This window comes from Schistocerca nitens, chromosome 12 (genome assembly GCF_023898315.1).
Source record: "Schistocerca nitens isolate TAMUIC-IGC-003100 chromosome 12, iqSchNite1.1, whole genome shotgun sequence".
NCBI classification, from domain to species: Eukaryota; Metazoa; Arthropoda; class Insecta; order Orthoptera; family Acrididae; genus Schistocerca; species Schistocerca nitens.
The window spans coordinates 28,782,884-28,798,458 of NC_064625.1; the positions used below are offsets into that span (position 1 = coordinate 28,782,884).

The window sequence follows — 15,575 nt, forward strand, 5'->3', positions numbered from 1 at the left end:
AATTGTGAACAATTGTGGACCGGTGACATGCCACATTGTCATCCATAAAAATTCCATCGTTGTTTGGAAACGTGAGGTCCATGATTGTTTGGAAACATGAGGTCCATGAATGGCTGTAAATGGTCTCCAAATAGCTGAACATAACCGTTTCTAGTCAAAGATTGGTTCAGTTGGACCAGGGGGCCCAGTCCATGTAAACACAGCCTATGCCATTATGGAGCCACCACCAGTTTACACATTGCCTTGTTGACAAGTTTGGGCCATGGCTTTGTGGGGTCTGCATCACACTCAAACCGTACTATCAGCTCTTACCAACCGAAATTGGGACTGAACTGACCAGGTTACAGTTTTCCAGTCATCTAGGGTCCAACCGATATGGCCACAAGCCAAGAAGTGCTGCAGGTAATGTCGTGTAGCAAAGGCACTCACGTCGGTCATCTGCTACCGAAGCCCATTAAAATCAAATTTCTCCACACTGTCCTGATAAATACATTTGTCGTATATCCACATTGATATCTGGGGTTATTTCAAGCAGTGTTGTTTGGCCGTTAGTGCTGACAACTCTACACAGACAACGCTGGTCTCAGTTTTTGAGTGAAGGCTGTTGGCCACTGTGTTGTCCGTGGGGAGAGACAATGCCTGAAATGTGGTATTCTTGGCACATTCTTGACTGTATGGATCTGGGAGTATTGAATTCCCTCTGAAATGGAATCTCCCATGCATTTTATGCCATGTTAAAAAATCTGTTCGCTCCTGTCGTGCAGCCATAATCGTGTCGGAAACCTTTTCACATGAATGACCTGAGTAGAAATGACAGCTCCACCAATGCACAGCCCTTTTATACCTGGTGTATGTGATACTGCTGCCATCTGTATATGTTCATATCACTATCCCATGACTTTCATCACCTTAGTGTATATACATGATCTGAAAATTTGCAATCTATTCTCACATTTTTAACACTGTCCCAATTCTCTCTCAACATTTAATTTGACTCTACTGTCTTGGTAAGCACCAGATGACCCATAAAAATAGAATTGTAAACTTTACAATATTAGATAACATTCTTTAAATGTTTATAAGATTAAACTTATAATTAAAATTTATGGGTTTACAAAACTTTGAATACACATTATTGTTTTACCAAATGACAAAAACTAATTGAAATTATTAAAGTTTTGAGGAAAATTAGTTTTCCTTGCAAATTTTAACAAATATGAACTCCTCAACAATTAATTTCAAATAATATTGAATTTAATATTAATTATGGAATTACAAATACACCTTCATGTTTCTTAGGTTTTGAATAGAAGTTATACATTTCAGATTGATTATCTATTTCTTACATAATGAAATATACTGTAAAATAGAAGCTACATTGTGTTGTTTTTGAAAAATTGATTCTACATTACATTAGTAACAGTGAAATACACATGCTTTTTTTTACACACATGTCTAACAACATACAACAAATGACAAAAGTTTAAACTGTAACTATGAAACATATTGATTCACAGAATCTAGTAGCGAGTGCATCACAACCAAAGTGTATTGAGTAGTGAATAAAAGAATCTAGGTCTGGTACATTATGAGGTGATGAGACGGTGCTCACAGTAGTTTACTGTGCCTGATATTTGTTAATGAATGAGATTCTCTTGCATCGGAAAGCAATGCCGACATCTCTATAGACTTACATTAATTGATGAGTTGTATCTAGTTGTAGATTAGGTATTTTTCATTGATTATATTTTCAACACCTTTTGTGATGGGACTAAGAATATCTGTACAAGGCATTAAATTTTTTGCTTCTGAGACACTGTGCCATTCTAGTTTTCTAATAGTTTATTGCAAAATATGAATGGTATAAAATGTGGACAAGGTTATGCTCTGTTAACCTTTTATCTCAGTACTTTCCTGATTGTCAGTGTTATGCTGAGTGTGAATCTTTCATATTAAAAAGTGTACCACCTTTTAATTCTTGATTGGGAAAAGATGATAGACAAGCGCTTGCATTATCCCAGTGATGAGAAAATGTGCTTCTTGCAATACAGCTGGATTTTTTTTTGTGATTCTTCTCTGATCTTTCTGAAAGATGCCTCTCCGTATTTTGATTTTTGAACATTTTTCTCTGTCGAATTATCTGCTTCAGCTTCCTTTTCTCACCAAAGATATAAATGTTGACCACTTTCACGTTAAAATCTAGTCTCTTAGAAAATAATTCATGTTAAATTCATTCATTGTCTTAATAAGACTCCATTGTCAACTTCAAGCAATCTCCTAATGTGAGACTGGAGTTCAAACTCAGGATGTGACAAGTACCCTCGTGGGTTACAGAGCCAATGGCCTTGCCATGTTGGTAACACCAGTTCCCACCTGAATACGGAAGATAAGCAACATTGGGCCCACTTAGTATTTGGATGGGTGACTGCCTGGAGAAAACTGGGTGCCATTGGTTTTAAGGACACACAAATCGCTGGAATGACATCCCATTGAAAGACTTGCACTGGGATGTGCTGGGACATGATATTTATTTATTGGTTACAGACATCCATCACGGCGGCGGCGACTGCTTCTGCCACTCTCGAGGCAACAGAAAGCCTCGCACTGGTCCTTGGGCAGGTGCCGGTCCCAGCTCACCAGGAGGAAGTGCAGACATCCTCACAGACATCCTCACAGACATCCTCACAGACATCTTCGCAGACATCCTCGCAGACATCCTCGCAGACATCCTCGCAGAAAGGTTCGCAACTTTTATTCTGCTCATAGAGAGGGATGTGGAGACGAGTACAGGAGCAGCGAGAGCCACATGAGAACCTCCAAGAGTGACAGCTACCAGAGCTGTGGTTAAGTGTTCAACAGTGCCGGCAATAATGTAGCCAATGTAGAAAACATCTTCAGTACAATGTTGTCCAGGAAAAGGGTGTGAGATTTGTATAAGTTATCTCATGCAGGCTGTGTCTCCACGTGTATCTCAGTTGGTTTTGTGTACAGCTACTCGAGACCGGCAATCTGGAATGTGGCTCATGAATGTGATGCTGAAGAAAAGTCTTCTTTCTACACAGCTACTTTATAGCCATACACAGAAGTGTATGTATATTATAGAGCACTGCTGAAAATCCATTGATACCACATTTTCAGCTTACAACCCAAAGGATTTTACAAATTGCTGCATTGATTAGGTCATATGTGCAAGTCTATTACTGTAAATTATCATAAATGTTAAAATTATTTGGTGTAACAATGATGACTGACTAGTATTTGTGTTCCTACTCACCACATAGCGGAGATGCTGAGTTGCAGATAAGCACTCAAAAAAGACTGTCACAAATTAAGCTTTTGGCCATTAAGGCCTTCATCAACAATAGACCACACACACACACACACACACACACACACACACACACACACACACACACATGACTGCAGTCTCAGGCAACTGAAACCACACAGCGAGCAGCAGCACTAGTGCATGATGGGTGGAGTGGCAACTGGTAATGGTAACGAGGAGGCTGGAGTGGGGAGGGGAAGGGATCGTTAGTGGGGCTGGTGGCCAGTGAAGTGTTTCAGGTTAGATGGAGGGTGGGGAAGGGGGGAGGGGAGGTGTAGCGGAAAAGGAGAGAAATAAAAAGACTGGGTGTGATGGTGGAATGATGGCTTTGTAGTGCTGGATGGGTGACGACAGTGACTAATGAAGTTTGAGGCCAGCAGGGTTACGGGAACATAGGATTTATTGCAAGGAAAGTTCCCACCTGTGCAATTCAGAAAAGCTGGTGTTGGTGGAAAGGATCAAAATGGCACAGGCTGTGAAGCAGTCATTGAAATGAAGTATGTCATGTTTGGCAGCGTGTTCAGCAACATGGTAGTCCACTTTTTTTATGGCCACAGTTTGTCAGTGGCCATTCATGTGAACAGACAGCTTGTTGGTTATCATTCCCACATAGAATGCAGCACAGTGGTTGCAGCTTAGCTTGTAGATGACATGACTTGTTTCACAGGTAGCCCAGCCTTTGATGGGATAGGTGATGTTAGTGACCGGTCTTGAGTAGGTAGTGGTGGGAGGATGTATGGGACAAGTCTTGCATCTAGGTCCACATTCTCTCCCAGGGTTTTGACTACCTCTCGTCATGCCCTGAAATGTGAAATGGCCTGCCCTCTATCCTTCCCACCCCTCCCACAGCGGTATTCTGCCATCCACCGAATCAGTACAATATACTCGTCTATCCTTACACAACCCCTATTCCCAACCCCTTACCTTATGGCTCATACCCCTGTAATAGACCTAGATGCAAGACCTGTCCCATACATCCTCCCACCACCACCACCACCCATTAAGTGACACTAAAATGACTTTAATACTCTTAGGGAGTTGTAAAACTTGAGTGTAGGCTCACTCAGAGATACATTTTCTAGGTGTTTTGTGATTGTATTAAATCCATTATATACTTTATGAAAATAATATTAATCTGTACAACTCATAAACTCCACCCAAAATTGCCAGTGAATACATAGAATATTTGCATATTTACAGGTGGCAGACAAAAATATGGAAACACCAAAAACAGAACATATTACCATTTCATGCCTAATACAGTGTAGGTAACCTGCTGCCATTCAAAACAGCTTCCAGTTATGTCAGAGTGGATAAAGCAGATACTATATGGTTTCCGTATACCATTTTTCCTGCAAAATAGTGGCAGCTTCAGGTAACAGTGACTGGGACATATAACAGTTCCCCACCTTTCTCTTCAAAGTTGACCACAAAGGCTGAATAATATTGAGATGTGACTGTCACAGCCAGGGAAGATGCGACAGTTCGTCTTTGTGCTCACAAAACTAGTCCTAGACGATGCAAACAATGTGAATAGTGGCCCTGTCATCTTGGAACTCAGCATCACCATTGAGAGAACAGATATTGTACTATGGGATAGACGTAATCAGCCAAAACAGTCACACAATCCTTGACAGTAATGCAACCTTGCAGAGTAACCGTGGATGGCCATGGAGTACCACAGTATGGCTGCCCAAACTGTCACTTAACCCCAACCAAGTTTCACTCTTGGGAAATAAATTCGGCCAGAGGTTGGAAACAATGTGAAACAAGTCTCATCTGACCAAATGACTTTCTTGCATTGGACCACAGTCCAGATTTATAACTCCGGCATGTAACGGAACCTATTAAAGGCTTTATTATAATGAAGTATGCGATACCCTCCTAATTCAACCAGTTTAACTAGCAATTATGATAATAGGAAAGTAATTGTGTATGTTAGCAATAATTGCATAACATGTCTGCATAAGCGGTCAACCCATTAAAATATAAATAATAACTGGCCCACACAAAAGTTAACATCACTTGAACACTGATACAGCAGATGTCATTATGTAAAAACACTATATTGAACTGAAATAATTAATATGAAATACGAATAATATTGGTCAACTTACGTATTTTGGATCTCCTTGAATAAAAATTACCTAGTGAAACCTGTTTATTCACTAGGACTGTTTTCACTCAATATTCACGTAAACACATCTATTTTAAACAGGAACCACTGTAATTTTTAATAATTCACGTTATTTACTTATGTATGCAAATGAGAGAAGTCAATAGATATACCTTTGAAAAACGGGCTTTTTGCAACAAAGAATTGTTCTGACAAGTTAACAAATCTGTCTGTCATTTTAGTGACCTGTTAAATTATATCACTCAATGTAAATTAATAACTTTTTTGCACAAATTATGATAACAGATGGATGCCTGACTTATAAACCACATCTCTTCTTAGTAGTTCTTTGACGAGGTTATAAATACAAGCAGCAAAAAGCCTCGTCAGCTCAGTCTTGATAGAACTTTTGTAAAGTGTGTATGTTATTGTCTTATGTGGAAAAACAATGCAAAGATGTTGTAAAAGAAGTGTTATTCTGTACTGTGACAACGTCTTTGGGTGGTCAGCAGAGTTGAGATGGCTACCATGCCAATAAATAGTTGAAGTTCACTTATGCTGTCATTCATTATTTATCAACAAGCACAACAACAACACGGGACCTCATCTTTTTGCCCCTAGACGAATACATATAGAGCCCACATTAACATCAAGATAAAGCAGTGAACCAGCCAGCAGCAACAGCAACTACTACAATACAATTTAATGGCGCCAACCCAATTCTCTACATCAAGTGCTACCAAGCTTCGTATATTGGAGTGATATAGTGCGAATATAGGAATACCAATGATTGGGCGACCATTATAGGCACCACATTTTCCTGGTTAGGGGAATTTGCATCACTGCTGAGTGGTTTTGGAAATCCACCTCGCCCTTCAATCCCTAGCTTATGCTGCAACCTTTACGTTGTTTTGGTGCTGACAGAGTTTGGGAGCTTGACATTCAGTTCTGCAGTGACTTTTGCAGCTGCCCTCCTCTTATTTTTTGTCACAGTCTTTGTCAGTGATCGTCTGTCATGATTACTCAACACCCACTTTCATCTGTGTTAGTGAATGATATTTCTTTGCATTCCCTGTATGAAGAATAAATCTTTGATATGGTGCCTCTTAAAACACCAAACACTTCAGCTACCTTGGTTACTGAAGCAACCACCGCACAAGCATCAACAATTTGCCCACACTTGAATTCACTCAGCTCTGACATAATGCAATCACAATTACACAGAACATTGTTCTGACCATAACTGACACTTGCAACCCTGTATTGAGAACATTGCACAGGTGCCGTTCATGGTCAAACACAACAGCGAAATCTACAAGCTTGCATTTGTGTTGAGGCATACATTGCTTGAAATGTTTCCATATTTTTGTCCAACACCTGCACATGAAGCTGGATTTAGTTTATTATGAATTATTGGGTGTGAGAGTGATCTCTGTGAAAAGCAGCAGAGTGAGTAAGTCTGAAATTCCAGTTGTTGTTTACTCTGCAAAAACTGTTGATTCCATGTTGGAAATGTGACTGTCCAAACATATTAACTGCACTTTTATGATAAAACAACTGTGTAATAAATCATAAAATAAAATAATTATTGCAGAAATGTAAAAGGGGCCTTAAAGGAACAAAAAGGCTACAATAGTACACACTGAGCAAGTAAGCAGAGAGACAGATAGGCTGCCCAGTAATTATCTTTTGGAGGGGCAACTCCCAGTACATTTGAAAGTCACACATAAATAAAATTAAAAAAATGTATACCTAGCTTACAGAACAAGAACTCCTTCTTAAGGATGGGAAAAGATGAAGCAGAAGCAAATTAGAGCAGGGAGGGGATCATCACTCAGAACTTAGGTTTGCACAATGAGAAGGAAGGGAGGCAATTATGAAAGAAATGGTCTGTGTCTTAATCACATTCTCTTTAATATTTGCTTCCATTTTATTTGGTCTCTTAATCTTTTTGAATGACTCGTCCTCCATTTGCTTCCCATTGTCCTATGTCTCTCATCTTCCCTTACCCTAAAGAAGAAACATGAGGTTCTGAAAAATAAGAGTACTTTTCTTTATTTATATGATACTGGGAGGAGTAGAGGTAACTGCTCACTGTATAGCTGAGGTAGCGTCTGATATAATAGACAGCAGCTGCTGGAAGAAATCTTTTCTTTCAAAATAACTTTCTTTCTCTGTCTGTCTTCTAATATCTAGATAAAATCATGAAATAGCTTGTTAATTAATATAGTCAACATCAAAGTATTTTTAAACTCACTGTCTATTAACAAAATATGCTAAAAATATGAGCAGACCTCTCTTTACATCTGCTAAGCTCAACTTCCACCAGGAGAAAACAAATTACATATGAATCTATATTTTTCAGTTATTTTAAGATAACTCAAAATGAGGCAGCAGCAGATATAAAATTGCGCAGGTGAGAGAAAAAGATGAAAACATTACATAAAATCATGAAACTAAATGGAAAGAGCTGGGGGAGAAAGGATACATTACAGTGATCAGTTGATAGCAGCATGAACAAGATGAAATTGTCACTAAGGTTTCAGGCATTGTCCTTCTTCAGAACTAACAGACCGACAAAATGCATTCACAGGTGCCATAGTCATAACCGGCTACATTCTCCTGATGCTGCATCCCAATATTGTCCAAAATATTTGTGACAATTTCACTCTTGTTTGCATGCCTGTCAATTGTGCAACGCCTCAACTACATGGTGAGTTGTTAGCTTTACTCCTTCCAATAACTGTTCTTTATTAAGTTAGGCATGTGTCCATTGTCTGCAAATCACACTTCCTGAAACTACATTCTGGTTGGCCCATCTTTCTCTGAGTTACCTTAACAAATTTTTAGTAGAATTCTCCTTTTTATACTGAAATATCCCAAAATTCAGCAAGAGCATTCTACACAAGCTACAGTTTTGTCCATTCTTTTGTTCCCCATCTCCTCCTTTTTCTACTTCTCGTTCTTTTGGTAGGAAAACATTTCATTTCTGTCTTCTGAAGCTTGTGTATGAGTTAAAACATGTTATCATTTAGTTTGTGTCAGCTATCCATTTGAGTAAATAATTGCAAAATATATATCTAATGTTGAAATATCTGTCTTTTGTTACAGTTCATCCAGAGGAACCGAACCCTCCAAAGGTATATCTACAGGAGTCTGCGAAAGCATCCGAGCGCGTTACGACGGAAGACAAACTGCCGGAAGTAAAAGTGGAGGAGACAGGTACGTTTTCAGCACACAGTATTCAGTGATCTGACATGTGCCCCCACAAACTGTAAGATATTGTGAGTGAACTGACTGATACATTTGTTGCCTGAAAGATAGAGGCTGTAAAAAGGTACCTGCAGCAGCACTAATCTGGACATTCAGCTGCAACAAAGCAAGCCCTTGAAACCAACCACTCACTTGCATGTGGGGACACTTTGGTCTGATCATAGATGAAATGTTTCTAGGTAGGAGCTATGCAGAAGATAGAACTCAAGGATTATAAAGTTGAAGTTATTACACAGTCACAGACAAGTACAGATTGTGGTAAAGTAAGAGTTTTATTAAAATTTCGTGGCAGATGAAAGTTGTGTACTGGACCGAGACTCAAACTCAGGACCATTGCCTTTTATGGGCAAATGCTCTACTAACTGAGTTACCCAAGCTCAAGTCATGACTTGTCCTCATAGCTGTAATTTTGCAAGTACCTCATCTGCTGCCTTCCAAACTTCACAGAAGCTCCCAGGTTTGAGTCCCCATCCAGCACACAGTTTTAATCTGCCAGGAAGTTCCATATCAGTGCACATTCTACTGAAGAGTGAAAAATTCATTCTGGGAACATACCTCATGCTGTGGCTAAGTCATGTCTCTGCAATATGCTTTTTTACAAGAGTGTTAGTCCTGCAAGTTTTGCAGGAGAGCCTCTGTGAAGTCTGAGAGGTAGGAGATGAGATACTGGTGGAAGTAAAGCTGTGAGGGCGGGTTGTGAGTCATGCTTGGGTAGCTCAGTTGCTAGAGCACTTGTCCGCAGAAGGCAAAGGTCTCAGCTTTGAGTCTTGGTCTGGCACATGGATTTAATCAGCAGGACATTTCATATCAGCCCACACCCTGCTGCAGAGTGAAAATTTCTTTCCAGAAACAGTTCTTGTTATTGTGATTTTCAATCAGAAGACTAGTTTGATTCAGATCTCCACACTAGTGTATCTTGTGCAAGTTTATGCATCACTGTCGCGACATGCATCTAATTGAACGTGTACAATATTCAAGCCTTGGTCTCCTCCACAAATTTACCCCATCCCCTCCCTTACAGCCCCCCACCCCCAGTCTCCCTCCCTCCTTCTCTCTCTCCCTCCCCCTCCCCGTTCCTCGCCCCCTCCTTCTTCCTCTTTCCCCCATTACCAAACGGAATATTTCTTTATATACCTCAGTATGTTTTCCACCAACCAATCCCTTCTTTTGGTTAGGTTATGCACTTTTTTTTTCTTTTGGCAGTTCAGTCAGTACCTCTTCATTAGGTATTTATTCTATGCATATAATCTTCAAAAGTTTCAATTGTCTTCTTGCCTGAACATTTCTCAGGCTGTACTCCAAACTAATCCTCTCAGAAAAGACTTCCTACCGCTTAAGTTTATATTCAATGTTAACAAAGTTCTCCTTTTCAGGAATGCTCTTCTTGCTATTGCCAGTCTGCATTTTATATCCTCTATACTTCAGCCATCATCAATTTTGTTGCACATATAGAAAAGCTCATCTACTACTTTTAATGTCTCATTTTGTAACCTAATTCCCTCAGCATCAGCTGATTTAATTTTTACAACATTCCCTTATCCCTATTGTTGACGTTCGTCTTGTAACATCTTTTCAAGATGCTAGCTATTCCATTCAACTGCTCTTCGTAGTCCTTTGTTGTCTTTGACAGAATTACAATGTCATCAGCAGACCTCAAAGTCATTATAAAAGAAAAAGCACAGTATTGTGAATGTTTTACAGAATTAATTTATTTTGTTAACCGGTTTTTGTTTTACAAGCCCATGATCAGATTTTAACTGACTAACATCAACAAAGAAAGCACAACAGTAATGAACAACACTGAAAAGATTTTACTCAGCCACATGAACACAGAGTAAATGTGCAGTGCAATGGCAATGCAATTAAAAAGATTAAAGGTTATACAATAAATAAATATAAAGGGAGCTAACAAGAAAGAAAGTTAAAACTAAACTTCAGGAAACAGTATAACAGTTTAAACTAATTTAACAATCCCACTAAAACAAAATTAATACTTTACAAGAGAACTGAAGAGTAGCTTGAAGAGATATTACATATGGAAAGTGATACAGGAACAGAGTGACAGAGAGAATTGACAACTGTAACAACAGATGGAGTACATAGGTAATGACAATAAAATACACACCTGTATTTATTTATTTTATTGTGCCAGATTGAAACTATCACTGTGCAGTGGAATGTGCACTGATATGAAAGTTCCTGGCAGATTAAAACTGTGTGCCGGACCAAGACTCGAACTTGGGACCTTTTCCTTTCACGGGAAAGTGTCCTGCCGACAGAGCTATGAGCATGACTCACCACCTGGCCTCATAGCTTTGCTTCCCCCAGGCTGTTGCTAAACTATGCCTCTCCTGTGTCCTTTCTTCCGGATGTGCTCATATTGCAAGTTTTGGAGCAGAACTTTTGTGAAGTTTGGAAGGTAGGGGTGAGATATTGGTGAAAGTAAAGCTGTCAGTGTGGTGTCACCGCTAGACACCACACTTGCTAGGTGGTAGCTTTAAATCGGCCGCGGTCCATTAGTACATGTCGGACCCGCGTGTCGCCACTGTCAGGATCGCAGACCGAGCGCCACCACAAGGCAGGTCTAGAGAGACGTACGAGCACTCACCCCAGTTGTACGGACGACATTGCTAGCGACTACACGTACGAAGCCTTTCTCTCATTTGCCGAGAGACAGTTAGAATAGCCTTCAGCTAAGTCTATGGCTACGACCTAGCAAGGCGCCATTTGTACCATTGCATGTATCTCAAGATAGTCTCACTTGTATCATCAAGATTGCTGTATACCAAAGGACGATATAAAAGTTAAGTGTTCTAGTAGCTACGTTCTTTTCTTTATCACATTCATTACGAATCCTGTTCCAGACTTCGCGCCAGTCGGCGTGTGTGTACGTGTGCCCTCTCGGCTACCCGTCACTGTGGACTGGCTGCCTTAACAGTCCACTATAGTCAGCATGGGCCGTGAGTCGTGCTTGGACAGCTCAGTCAGTAGAGCACTTGCCTGAGAAAAGCAAAGGGCCTGAGACTGAGTCTTGGTCAAACACACAGTTTTAATCTGCCAGGAAGCGTTTTTTTTTTTTTTTTTTTTTGTTATTATTAGCCTAGTCCATACATTCTGTTGGTACAGTTGTCAATTCTATGTTTTACTCTGTTTCAATATCACTTTCCATAAGTAATATCTCTTCAGGATATTCTTCAGTACTATTATAAAGTATGAATTTTGTTTTATTAGGACTGTTAATTTAGTTTAAATTGTTAAATAGGTGCTGCCTTTTTAATTTATTGTCAATGTTTTTCTGATTTGTTCCCTTTATATTTGTTTATTGTTTAACTTTTAACCTTTTTAATTGCGTCCAACTGCACTGTCAAAGAAGACATTTACTTTGTGTTCATGTCTCACTCTTGATGAGCATAATATCTTTCAGTGTTGTTCATGAATATTGTACAATCTTTGATGACAATAGTTGAAGTCTGATCATGGCCTTGTATGTGGAAAACTGGTTAACAAAATAAATTAATTCTATAGAAGATATAAAGTATTCTGCTTTTGATTTATAATTATGTTGTTCTACCAGGAAGTGACAGAAGAATTGGTTAACTCAAAATTGTTATTTCATTCACCTCAACTTTAATTTTCTTTCCAGATTTTTCCATGGTTTCCTTCACAGCTTGCTGAATGTATATATCGAACCGTATTGGAGATAGGCTAACCACTGCTCCCTTTCATATCTTTCGTCTTTTGTAACTCCAGTCTAGTTTCTGTACAATTACAAGCAAAAAAATGAAGACAGATTTTCCAACCACTCAATTACATAGAAACCAGCAGAGTGCATTTCTTATTGGGATTCAGCTGTGGACAGTTGTTGCAGTTCCTCCTCTCACATGTGTAAAGCAGTTCACTTGGCTGCAGGAGGAAGGTTGAAGCTCAAATGTTTTAGAGTAGAGTTTCTGACTTGCAAGAAGCCTCACTCAGGTTAAGGTGATGACTCCGGTTTACAAGCAGTCTCGATATAGGAAGTGCTGGGTAACAAGCTCATAGTGATTCTTGAACAGAACCTTGCTAGATTATGGAGTGTGTTTGATAAAAATTGGAAATTTTGTAGTTATGCAAGTTGTACTAGTCTGATTCATACAATTTTTTGTTGTTGTGTTGGTACACATGCTTGAAACATATCTGTTCATTGATAGCCATATTGGATGTTTAGTTACATGTGTTTGCTTATGAGTGTGATTATTGATTTGTTTTAAAAATGGATCAGTGGATTTACATTAAATTTGGTGGTAAAAATTGAATAAAATGTAACAAAGTTTTAGAAATGTTGAATATTGCTTTTGATATGTCTGTTGTGAGTAAAACAACGGTTTATGAGTGGTAAAAGTGTTTTCAAGATGGCTATGAAGAAATTCAATACGATGAATCTTCTGGATCCCGTAGCACATCAACAACCAATGAAAACATGGTGATATTGAAAGAAACGATTATGAATAATGACTGAATCACAGTATGAGAAGATGCTGACGATGTTGGCATATCAATTTGTGTATTCTATGAAATATTTACAGATGTTTTGGGTATGAAATGTGTGACAGCAAAATTTGTGCTGAAGGTGTTGAATTTTGAGCAAAAGCAGCAGCAAATGGAAGTTGCTCAGGAGTTGCTAAATGAAGTAAACAACGATGCAGAACTACTGAAGTGTGCCATAAAAGGTGAAAAAGCTTGGGCGTATGGGTGTGACATCGAACTAAGGCTGGATCGTCCCAGTGGAGCCATTCTACATTGCCGAGACCGAAGAAAGCTCGGCATGTGCAGTCAAATGTGAAGGTTCTGCTCACTGTTTTCTTCCATTTTAACGACATAGTGCATCATGAGTTCTTGACAAAAGGTCAAAGGATCAATGAGGAATTGAGGAATACCTACAAGTTTGACACTGATTGTGGAAAACAATGTGGGGGGGGGGGGGGGGGACGTGTTTGTGACAAAACAATTCATGACTTTTGCAGCACAATAAGGCACCTGCTCAAACTCCATTGCTAGTTAGTGATTGTTTGCTCGAAAACAACACTGTAATGATGCCACAGCCTCCATGTTCGTTAGATATGACCCAAGTTACTTTTTTCTGTTTCCAAAAATAAAGAGAACCTTTAAGGGCCATCATTTTACAAACTCAGATGAAATCCCTGGAAGAGCCAAGTGCTATCCCATAGATCAAGTTCCAGAAGTGATCTGTGAATTGAAAGTGTATAATTTCTAATAGGGCTGACTGTGAAGGTGATAACACTAGTGTAGAGGAATAAATACAATTATTTCCAAAAAATCAAAGTCTTGTGTATCATATTAAGGGTTAGCATGCTTCTTCTGCGTTTTTACCCATAACTGAGTAAGAGCTTGCTGTCTTCATATGCAGAGTGAGGTGAGATTGCTTAGCAGTGTGATCCACTGAGCAGTCGTAGGCAGAAGCGTTATCTGGTACAGTGTGTGTGGCATGTCAAAGATGAACACACAGTAGTTGGGGTGTGGGAACTGCTGAACAACTTGGCTGAACAACACTCAGCTGATAAATAAACCGAGGAGAGTGCTTCAGCTTTCCACGTAGTTCTAGTTAAACTTTGCAATAAATTATTGCTGCTTTTCATTTTTGTAGCTGTTTTCTGAAGAGGACGTTGAGAGCTAAGTAATCTAGTCAGAGTTATCCTCAGATAGTTTGAAATGATTTGTGACTGTGGAATATTTTCTCTGAATAGTATCTGGAAACATTAGTGTGCGCACTATAGTGTAACCAGGTGTTTTTCATTCAAGTAAATGATTTACAAGTTGATATTATGCAGGTTTTTAACAGAGTCAGAACTGTAGCCTTTTAATGACTACTTATAAGTCGCCATTCTTCTTCCAAGAAATTATGAGTATGCCATACCTACAGGTGTACACCCCCCACCCCTTCCCTTACAAATTGTCATAGGGCTGCCATTGATTCTTTAGGTCCACATTTTGCACTTCAATCAATTTCCAGCAGGTATCTCTGTTTTGTTTTTACTTGGCAATTGAAGTGTGTGGAACAAACTTTCCATACACTTTCCTCTCCTTCAAAACTTTCTGGAGAATATCTCGATATATAGATGTTGCTCCATTTCGATTTGTGACACAGAAACATTGACACACTACAGTTGCACATCCACTGCTGACAACTGACTGGTCAAATGTGCATCTGTTGTCAGTTCAATATGCTGTGCTGATGTTTCTCGTACTCCAGGAATAGAATCAGTTGTGGATCTCTTTTGACAGACAGCATATGGTTAAGTTCGCTGATGAAGAATTGGCTTGTATGCGCCTCATGTAAGGGTTCACTGAATGCAATGGAAGAGTGGCACAGTGACACTGTGCCGAGCTATTCCTATCTGGGGTTGTCACATTGCTCTGTGTTTTGTGTTGTATGAGATATGTTCACAGAGGAAGTGTACCAGATTTTTTTATTTCTTTTTTAATTGTATTTGGGGAAAAAGAAAGCAGAATATTATTGATACGCTTGTTGACTATTTTTCCAAATAATCACCTTCCCGTTATTTGTATGTGGTGAGCCATGGCATAGGCCTCCGTATGCCCTCCTCGAAGAATTCTCTGGCCATCTCCTTCCCCCATTTCAGAACCTCTTTTTGCACCAGCTCATCAGTTGAAAATTCAATTCCACTCGCGTGTGCATTCCAGAGAAAGAAAATTTTTGAGGTCACACAGTATTGTTGTGCATTGATGGTCTCCACATGAAACAGAAATTTAACCAAAATGCTGCCTTTTGGCCCAAAAACACTGAGGCCATGGTTTTTGTGCCCGAAATTGTGGCTTTGAACTTTTTGACAGATGGGGAAT

The 15,575-nt window shown here is 39.3% G+C and overlaps 1 protein-coding gene and 1 pseudogene across 2 annotated transcripts in view; both read left to right on the forward strand.

Annotated features, from left to right (window-relative positions):
* Positions 1-15,575, forward strand: part of LOC126215257 (GA-binding protein subunit beta-1-like) — a 101,328-nt gene that overhangs the window by 56,325 nt on the left and 29,428 nt on the right. For both annotated transcript variants that reach the window (XM_049941935.1, XM_049941936.1), the window contains exons 6-7: positions 2,545-2,740; positions 8,556-8,666. In XM_049941935.1, the coding sequence (XP_049797892.1) occupies positions 2,545-2,740; positions 8,556-8,666 (307 nt within the window). The remainder of the gene's footprint in view (positions 1-2,544; positions 2,741-8,555; positions 8,667-15,575) is intronic.
* On the forward strand, positions 2,336-2,455 carry LOC126215570 (5S ribosomal RNA; annotated as a pseudogene).